Source organism: Hyla sarda (genome assembly GCF_029499605.1).
Source record: "Hyla sarda isolate aHylSar1 chromosome 2 unlocalized genomic scaffold, aHylSar1.hap1 SUPER_2_unloc_9, whole genome shotgun sequence".
Taxonomy (NCBI): domain Eukaryota; kingdom Metazoa; phylum Chordata; class Amphibia; order Anura; family Hylidae; genus Hyla; species Hyla sarda.
The window spans coordinates 433,428-443,712 of NW_026607616.1; the positions used below are offsets into that span (position 1 = coordinate 433,428).

A 10,285-nucleotide genomic window follows, 5' to 3' on the forward strand; every position below is an offset into this window, starting at 1 on the left:
TGAATGTATGATTTCTGTACAGTGTATGTATAATGGAGGTATGATTGCTGTACAGTGTATGTATAATGGAGGTATGATTGCTGTACAGTGTATGTATAATGAATATATGATTGCTGTACAGTGTATGTATAATGGAGGTATGATTGCTGTACTGGGAGCAAACGGAGCGGGGGAACCCCTGGCGTAGTGGCGTCTTGACGGGGGTTTTAGTGGCCCTCCCAGATGTTAGTAAGGGTTAATGGGGTTAGAGGTATATTTCAAGAGAATGGGGGTTAAAGGGTTAAATGGCTGCTGCTCCTTTAAGGGACAGTAGCAGGTGGCTCGAGAGTGGGGTGAAAGAGAGGTCATCTGGAGGGGAGGGGGAGGAGTGTATATAGGGGGGTGCCCCAGGGGGGGAGGGTACTCACCAGTCGGCGTGTAGAAGCGAGAAGAAGGTGCCATGTCGTCCCTGGATGATCTTTTCACCCACCTCCGGGCTGCTGCAGCGTCTCATGGGAATGCTTGGGTGCAGGAACAGTTGCGGGGGGTCCTGGGGATCGGGAGTGGGGTGCAGGCTGGCCCCCTCCCTGGCTTGCGGCGCGGGTCCCGTAGATCCAGGGCTCCAGAGCGTCTGAGTCCTGAGCCCACTCCCCGTAGCAGGCGGCGGTGCCTGAGCCCTGTGCGGTCTTCCCGGGAGATGGCAGGTACAGTGTGTGGGGGCACTTCCAGTGCCGCTTCCCGGGGGACAGTGTCAGGGCGTAGGGCAGAGGATGCAGGAGGGGGGGCAGCTGCTGGTCCCTCCGCTCCTTCCCCACTGTGCGGCCCGGGTGGTGGTGCGGCCGTCCCTGAGGTGGGGGTGTCAGGCCGGAGATCGTTGAGGAAGGGCACCAGGAGTGAACGGGGGACGGCCGGAGCTGCCGGTCCCCCTGTGATGGCGGCTGCGGTCTCTTCATCTGCCCGACGTGAGGCCCGGCAGAGTGGAGGAGGGGAGGCAGGGCCGGCCCTGTCCAGTGCAGGGTCGGGCTCTAGGCAGCGTTCTGGGGCCAGGTCTGCAGAGGAGAGGAGGCCCGGAGGCAGCAGGGACACGGCTGGCTCACCTTCTCTGAGTGCAGCCCAGCAGCGTACAGCACAGCAGCAGAGCTCCGGGAGTGCAGGGGAGGCCAGAGCTCGGAGATCTTCTGTCAGCGTCTCTCTGCCTGTGAGGGAAGATGGGCTGGCTGGAGGTCGGCAGGATCCAGAGTGCTACAGTGAGAGGGCGCCACCTGGTGGTAGGAGTCGGCATGGCAGGTCTGGAACTGCAGTTGGGGAATATTCTCCTTCTGATTCTTCCCTTTCTGATTGTGCTGCAGATGCTGAAGAGGAGCTGGCGAATCCGGAAAGGAGGGCGGCCGGTGAGGCGGTCATTCGTCGGCGGGAGCCTGGAGCGGATTTGGCGGGACCTTCAACAGCGCTGGATGACAGGAGTGCGGCCGGCGGTTCCAGGGAGCGGACGCCCAGGCCTGCGGCTGCTGGGGCATCGGCTTCGGGTCAGCCTGGTGAGTCCTCTGGGGATTTGGGGTTGGGGCCTGTTCCTTTGAATGTGACGGGGGATGGGGGGTTGCGGGTTTTGCTTTCACAGTTAATGAGTGTTTTGTCTGGGCGTCCTGGGGGTACGGCTGTGGGGGCTTCCCCAGTTCCTGTGTGGGTTGCTCCGGCGGCGGGAGTACAGGTTGAGGCGCCGGCGGGGGGCGGGTCGGTGGTGGCATCGGCCGTGGGTGGAGGTGCTGCGGGAGCTGCAGCGGTCGCTAAGGCAGCGGCGGAGGATGTCCGTATGGCGGACTCCGCGAAAGGGGAAGTGTATGTCTGTTTTGAGGGGCCCCTGGGGGCTCACTTGAAACCGGAAGTGAAGGAGAAGATCTGGAAGGACGAATATGTCGAGATCTTCTCCTTGCTTCCGTTGGAAAAATTTAATTTAGATAGGAAGAAGCCGGAGGAGAGTAAGAAGAAGGAGGAGGAGAAACGGCGGTATCGGCTGATACCTCGCACGTTTACTAATTGGATGCAGGCCTTTTCTATCCTGGCGAGTGTTATTGGGGAGAAGGCACCAGAACATTGTTCGGCGCTTTTTTGTTATTTTGATTCTATTGGTGAGGCATACCGGGTGTATGGGGGAGTGGCGTGGCTGCGTTATGACGAGCATTTTCGTCAGCGCAAGGCGGTCCGGGCTTCCTTGAGGTGGGATCATAAGGACATAAGTTTATGGATGCGACTTATGGCCGCTCCTCGTGGGGGGTCTCAGCCCTTTCAGGGGGCGGCCGGCGGTTTCTCAGCGGCCGGACAGTCGGCCGGTTCGCGTCGGGGCTGCTGTTGGCAGTATAATGAAGGGCATTGCCGCTTCCTCTCAGATTGTAAATTTAAGCATGAATGTTCGGGGTGTGGGGGGGCTCACAGTTTCTCCCGATGTTTTAAGCGTGGGAAAGGAAAGGGAGCTGAGGCTTCAGCGTCCCGGGGCGACTCCAGTGAGGGTGAACGTGATGCGGCCGTTTTTACGACAGTACCCAAATAGGTCGGCGGCGGTTTTGTTGGAGGAGGGTTTTAGTTTGGGTTTTGTGATTCCCAGTTCGGCAGTTGCGCAGGGGGTTGGGGGGCGCAATTTGGTTTCGGCTTATGGTCATCCTCAGGTGGTCACGGCTAAGCTGCAAAGTGAGGTGGCGTTGGGCAGGATGGCGGGTCCTTTTCCGGACCCGCAATTGGCGGATTTGGTGGTTTCACCGCTAGGCCTGGTTCCTAAAAAGGAGCCGGGCAAGTTCAGATTGATACATCATTTGTCTTACCCGGCTGGGGCTTCGGTTAATGATGGGATTGAGGAGGGTGTGTGTGCGGTGACATATACCTCTTTTGATGCAGCGGTGCGGTGGGTTCGGAAGTTTGGACAAGGGGCATTATTGGCCAAGACGGATGTGGAATCGGCGTTCCGTTTGTTGCCGGTCCATCCGGGTAGTTTTCATTTATTAGGAATTTGTTGGGAGGGTCAGTATTATGTTGATTGTTGTTTACCAATGGGCTGTTCGATTTCATGTGCGTATTTTGAGGCTTTTAGTTGTTTTTTGGAATGGGTGGTGTGCCAGGAGGCCGGCTGGTCCTCTGTGCTGCATTACCTTGACGACTTTCTTTTTTTGGGGCCCAGGGGCTCTCGGATTTGTTCGGTGTTGTTGCATACTATGGAGGCGGTAGCGCAGCGTTTTGGGGTCCCGTTAGCTCCTGATAAGACGGAGGGACCGTCCACGGTGGTGAAGTTTTTGGGTATAGTGATTGATTCGGATCGTATGGAGTGTCGCTTGCCGGAGGATAAGTTGGCGGATTTGAGGCAGTGTGTGCAGCAGTGTCGGCGTTGTAAGAGGGCACCTTTGAAGGAGGTCCAGTCGTTGTTGGGGAAATTGAATTTTGCCTGTAGGATTTTACCTATGGGTAGGGTTTTTTGTAGACGTTTGTCCTTGGCCACGGCGGGGGTGACGGTTCCGCATCACTATGTTAGGTTGTCTGGGGAGGTGCGTACAGACTTGGAAGTGTGGGATTCCTTTTTGTCGGTTTACAACGGCAGGTCCATGTGGATGGCGGAGGTGGTTGATGATGCTGAGTTGGAATTGTTTACCGATGCAGCGGGTTCGGTAGGTTATGGGGCATTTTTTCAGGGGGAGTGGAGTGCGGCGGGGTGGCCGGATTCTTGGCGTGCGGCGGGTTTGGTGGCTAATCTAGTTGTGTTGGAGCTGTTTCCTATTGTGGTGGCAACGGAAATTTGGGGGGATCGGCTGAGGGATAGGAGGGTCCGTTTTCGTTGTGACAATATGGGGGTGGTCCATGCGATTAATAATCAGACTTCTAGTTCTCCGCCGGTTTTGCGCTTGCTTCGTCATTTGGTTCTGCGGGGATTGTTGTTGAATGCGCAGTTTGTTGCTGTACATGTTCCAGGTGTTGTCAACTCTGTCGCTGATTCTCTTTCTCGTTCACAGTGGGACAGGTTTCGCGTGCTGGCACCGGAGGCAGAGCGGTGCGGGATCCCTTGCCCCGATTGGCTGTGGAGCGTGGTTTGGGAGCGGCGGCGCAGTTGATTCAGAGGTCACTGAGTGCTCGCACTTGGTCTGCGTATTCGAAGGTTTGGGGTGAATGGGAGGTGTTACTGGAGAGGGTGGGTGTGTGTGCTGGTACTGAGGACTGGGTGACTGTGGTGCTGTATTTTGTGGGGATGCAGTTTGAGTCGGGGGTGTCTGTTTCGGGTGTGTCACGCCGTATGTCAGCTCTGGCGTTTTGGTTTTTGGTGCGGGGCCTGGGGGATGCCACTAAGCATTTTTTAGTGCGTCGCGCCCTTATGGGATACCGTAGGGGGGGTACGCAGCCGGATAGGCGTCGCCCGGTTTCTTTTGATTTGTTGGGTTTCCTGGTGGAACGGGTGGAGTGTGAATGCACGGATGCTTACGAGGTGCTGTTGTTTCGGGTGGCGTTTGTGTTGGCCTTTTTTGGGGCCTTTCGAATTTCGGAACTGGTGGCTCAGAGTAGATCGGTGGTTGGGGGTTTGTTGTATGGGGATGTGATTTTGCAGGCGGAGGGGGTGAGTTGTTTTTTACGCAGGTCCAAAACTGATCTGAGAGGTCGGGGTTGTTGGGTGGTTCTAGGTGATTTGCCAGGGTCCTTGGTGTGCCCGGTGCGATGCGTGCGGGCGTTTCTGTCAGTGAGGCCGGATGGTATGGGATCTTTTTTAGTGCATAGGGATGGGTCATCTCTCTCGCGCTTTCAATTTGTGTCTGTTTTCCGTAGATGTTTGAAGGCACGGGGGCTAGATCCTGGGGATTACAGTTCTCATTCATTTAGAATAGGGGCCGCCACTGAGGCGGCCCGGTGGGGGATGGGTGAGGAAGTGATTCGGCGGATTGGGCGATGGGAGTCTGCTCGTTTTCGTCTGTATGTTCGTCCCCATCTGTTATGATTATGTTACGTGGGTTATTTTGCTTGCTATGTTTTCTTGTTTGTGTTTTTCAGGTCGTGATCCGTGCTTGGTGTGGATTTTTGGTCACTCCTATGTTCGGAGGGGGGCGATCCGGGCTGCGGTGAGACGGGACGGGAGGCAGCTGGGTTTTTCGAGGGACCTGGCGGTGTTGCGGTGGATTGGAATTGGTGGCATGCTGTGGTGCGGGGTGCTCCCTGAGGTACAGTTCAACGCTTCTTTGGACCGCCACCCGGACATCTTGGTGGTGCATGCTGGGGGCAATGATTTGGGCCTTCGATCGTCACGGGAGTTAATTAGAGACATTAAGCTTGACATTCTGAGGCTAAAATCTACCTTTCCAGGTTTGTTGTTCGTTTGGTCTGACATGGTGGCTCGGCGGGTGTGGCGGCACGCCAGGTCGGTGGATCGCTTGAATAAGGCTCGGGTCAAGCTCAACAAAGAGGTGGGTCGTTTTGTTCGTAGGAATGGGGGGATAGTGGTGAGGCACACTGATCTGGAGGGGGAGCCTTGGGAATTCTTGGATCCTGATGGTATTCATTTAAATGACATTGGAATGGATTTGTGGGCGTTGGCCTTGCAAGGGGGTATTGAGCTGGCGTTGCGTGTGTGGCGGGATGAAGGTCAGTGAGGTGTCACTGTCTTTCATCTGTGGCATGTGAAAGGGTCCCGGGGGAGTTAGTAGTTTGAAAGATAAATGTTTGAGATGGTTCAATTGGGCCTCCTGGTGGTGGTTCTGGGCCTCAGGAGTTCGAGGGATTGTGCGGAAGGTTACCGGGGTGCCTCTGGTCCAGGGGCTCGCGGCCAGGGGTAAGAAGCGTGTTGCACAAATCCGGTTGGGGGAGGGGAGTGCCCTCCAGTTTGGTTATGTTTATATGTAAATATTCAAATGTTATTTATTGGTTTGTTAAATAAATGGGCCACATGGCCCAATTTTCCCACAGCAGGTGTCAGTGTCTTTTCTATTGGGAGAAGGGGTTGTTACGTGGTTAAGAGTGGGTTAGAGAGGAAGGGATGTATCTAAAATCCCATCCAGTCATGGGAGCAAACGGAGCGGGGGAACCCCTGGCGTAGTGGCGTCTTGACGGGGGTTTTAGTGGCCCTCCCAGATGTTAGTAAGGGTTAATGGGGTTAGAGGTATATTTCAAGAGAATGGGGGTTAAAGGGTTAAATGGCTGCTGCTCCTTTAAGGGACAGTAGCAGGTGGCTCGAGAGTGGGGTGAAAGAGAGGTCATCTGGAGGGGAGGGGGAGGAGTGTATATAGGGGGGTGCCCCAGGGGGGGAGGGTACTCACCAGTCGGCGTGTAGAAGCGAGAAGAAGGTCCCGCCCGCCCGCCCTTTTTTTAAACGCTTGGTGGGTGGGATTCTGATAAGGGGGAGGCATGTGAAAGGGTCCCGGGGGAGTTAGTAGTTTGAAAGATAAATGTTTGAGATGGTTCAATTGGGCCTCCTGGTGGTGGTTCTGGGCCTCAGGAGTTCAAGGGATTGTGCGGAAGGTTACCGGGGTGCCCCTGGGCCAGGGGCTCGCGGCCAGGGGCTTGCGGCCAGGGGTAAGAAGCGTGTTGCACAAATCCGGTTGGGGGAGGGGAGTGCCCTCCAGTTTGGTTATGTTTATATGTAAATATTCAAATGTTATTTATTGGTTTGTTAAATAAATGGGCCACACGGCCCAATTTTCCCACAGCAGGTGTCAGTGTCTTTTCTATTGGGAGAAGGGGTTGTTACGTGGTTAAGAGTGGGTTAGAGAGGAAGGGATGTATCTAAAATCCCATCCAGTCAAGTGTATGTATAATGGATATATGATTGCTGTACAGTCACAGTGTATGTATAATGAATGTATGCTTGCTGTACAGTGTATGTATAATGGATGTATGATTGCTGTACAGTGTATGTATAATGAATGTATGATTGCTGTACAGTGTATGTATAATGGAGGTATGCTTGCTGTACAGTGTATGTATAATGGATGTATGATTGCTGTACAGTGTATGTATAATGAATGTATGATTGCTGTACAGTGTATGTATAATGGATGTATGATTGCTGTACAGTGTATGTATAATGAATGTATGATTGCTGTACAGTGTATGTATACTGAATGTATGATTGCTGTACAGTGTATGTATAATGGAGGTATGCTTGCTGTACAGTGTATGTATAATGGATGTATGATTGCTGTACAGTGTATGTATAATGAATGTATGATTGCTGTACAGTGTATGTATAATGGAGGTATGATTGCTGTACAGTGTATGTATAATGAATGTATGATTGCTGTACAGTGTATGTATAATGGAGGTATGATTGCTGTACAGTGTATGTATAATGGATGTATGATTGCTGTACAGTGTATGTATAATGGATGTATGATTGCTGTACAGTGTATGTATAATGGAGGTATGATTGCTGTACAGTGTATGTATAATGAATGTATGATTGCTGTACAGTGTATGAATAAAGGAGGTATGATTGCTGTACAGTGTATGTATAATGGAGGTATGATTGCTGTACAGTGTATGTATAATGAATGTATGATTGCTGTACAGTGTATGTATAATGGAGGTATGATTGCTGTACAGTGTATGTATAATGGATGTATGATTGCTGTACAGTGTATGTATAATGAATGTATGATTGCTGTACAGTGTATGTATAATGGAGGTATGATTGCTGTACAGTGTATGTATAATGAATGTATGATTGCTGTACAGTGTATGTATAATGGAGATATGCTTGCTGTACAGTGTATGTATAATGGATGTATGATTGCTGTACAGTGTATGTATACTGAATGTATGCTTGCTGTACAGTGTATGTATAATGGATGTATAATTGCTGTACAGTGTATGTATAATGGATGTATGATTGCTGTACAGTGTATGTATACTGAATGTATGATTGCTGTACAGTGTATGTATAATGGAGGTATGATTGCTGTACAGTGTATGTATAATGGAGGTATGATTGCTGTACAGTGTATGTATACTGAATGTATGATTGCTGTACAGTGTATGTATAATGGATGTATGATTGCTGTACAGTGTATGTATAATGGATGTATGATTGCTGTACAGTGTATGTATAATGGAGGTATGATTGCTGTACAGTGTATGTATACTGAATGTATGATTGCTGTACAGTGTATGTATAATGGAGGTATGATTGCTGTACAGTGTATGTATAATGGAGGTATGATTGCTGTACAGTGTATGTATAATGGAGGTATGATTGCTGTACAGTGTATGTATAATGGATGTATGATTGCTGTACAGTGTATGTATAATGGAGGTATGATTGCTGTACAGTGTATGTATAATGGAGCCTCCAATCTAAAAAAAAAGCTTCCAATCCCCAAAAAAGTTTTAATAAAGTTTTTCATTTTGTTTGTATTGATATTTATATGAGTGTAGGTCTGTTTATGTATGTGTGCATGCAAGCAAGAGGGGCTGAAACGTCGCACTGTTTGACATGTGGAATAAATAGTTATTTTTTGGATATTTGGAGTGCCGCACCATTTTTGAAGTTATCAATTGGCTGTGATCGAGCCTGAGGAGCTGGCACCCACCTACTGTGGTAAAGTAGTGCTGCATTTTTTTCGACATTTATATATATATATATATATATATATATATATATATGTATATAAACACACACGCGTGTGCGGTGTGAGTTTGTGCTTTAGGGTGCACACTCCTCTACACCCCTCTGTCACCCATGTACACTCCTCTACACCCCTCTGTCACCCATGTACACTCCTCTACACCCCTCTGTCACCCATGTACACTCCTCTACACCCCTCTGTCACCCATGTACACTCCTCTATACCCCTCTGTCACCCATGTACACTCTTCTACACCCCTCTTTCACTCATGTACACTCCTCTACACCCCTCTGTCACCCATGTACACTCCTCTACACCCCTCTGTCACCCATGTACACTCCTCTACACCCCTCTGTCACCCATGTACACTCCTCTCTACCCCTCTGTCACCCATGTACACTCCTCTACACCCATCTATCACCCATGTACACTCCTCTACACCCATCTATCACCCATGTTCACTCCTCTACACCCCTCTGTCACCCATATGCACTCCTCTCTACCCCTCTGTCACCCATGTACACTCCTCTACACCCAACTATCACCCATGTACACTCCTCTACACCCCTCTGTCACCCATGTACACTCCTCTACACCCATCTATCACCCATGTACACTCCTCAACACCCCTCTGTCACTCATATACACTCCTCTCTACCCCTCTGTCACCCATGTACACTCCTCTACACCCCTGTCACCCATGTACGCTCCTATACACCCCTTTGTACATTCCTCTACACCCCTTTCACCCATGTATGCTCCTCTACACCCCTGTCACCCATGTACACTCCTCTACACCCCTGTCACCCATGTACACTCTTCTGCACCCCTCTGTCACCCATGTACACTCCTCTATACCCCTCTGTCACTCATGTACACTCCTCTACACCCCTCTGTCACCCATGTACACCCATCTGTCACCCATGTACACTCCTCTACACCCCTCTTTCACCCATGTACACTCCTCTACACCCTTCTGTCACCCATGTACACCCATCTGTCACCCATGTACACTCCTCTACACCCATCTGTCACCCATGTACACCCATCTGTCACCCATGTACACTCCTCTACACCCCTCTGTCACCCATGTGCACCCATCTGTCACCCATGTACACTCCTCTATACCCCTCTGTCACTCATGTACACTCCTCTATACCCCTCTGTCACCCATGTACACTCCTCTACACCCCTCTGTCACCCATGTACACCCATCTGTCACCCATGTACACTCCTCTACACCCCTCTGTCACCCATGTACACCCATCTGTCACCCATGTACACTCCTCTACACCCCTCTGTCACCCATGTACACCCATCTGTCACTCATGTACACTCCTCTAAACCCCTCTGTACTCTCCTCTACACCCCTGTCACCCATGTATGCTCCTCTACACCCCTGTCACCCATGTATGCTCCTCTACACCCCTGTCACCCATGTATGCTCCTCTACACTCCTTTCACCCATGTATGCTCCTCTACACTCCTGTCACCCATGTATGCTCCTCTACACCCCTGTCACCCATGTATGCTCCTCTACACCCCTGTCACCCATGTATGCTCCTCTACACCCCTGTCACCCATGTATGCTCCTCTACACACCTGTCACCCATGTACGCTCCTCTACACCACTGTCACCCATGTACGCTTCTCTACACCCCTCTCTACACCCCTCTGTACACTCCTCTACACCCCTCTAAACCCCTCTGTCACCCATGTCCACCCCT

At 51.2% G+C, this 10,285-nt stretch overlaps 1 protein-coding gene across 1 annotated transcript; it reads left to right on the forward strand.

Annotated features, from left to right (window-relative positions):
* The first annotated feature begins 429 nt into the window (after nt 1–429).
* LOC130298410 (collagen alpha-2(I) chain-like) lies at nt 430–5,964 on the forward strand. Its single transcript, XM_056551328.1, has 2 exons — nt 430–1,514; nt 4,993–5,964. The coding sequence occupies exons 1-2, from the start codon at nt 440–442 to the stop codon at nt 5,586–5,588; spliced, it is 1,671 nt and encodes a 556-aa protein (XP_056407303.1). The 5' UTR covers nt 430–439; the 3' UTR covers nt 5,589–5,964.
* Nucleotides 5,965–10,285: the final 4,321 nt, after the last annotated feature.

Coding starts and splice junctions, on each gene's coding strand:
- LOC130298410 (XM_056551328.1), top strand. CDS start 440: ATGTCGTCCCTGGATGATCTTTTCACCCACCTCCGGGCTGCTGCAGCG. Junction 1,515..4,992: donor ATCGGCTTCGGGTCAGCCTG/GTGAGTCCTCTG, acceptor TGTGTTTTTCAG/GTCGTGATCCGTGCTTGGTG.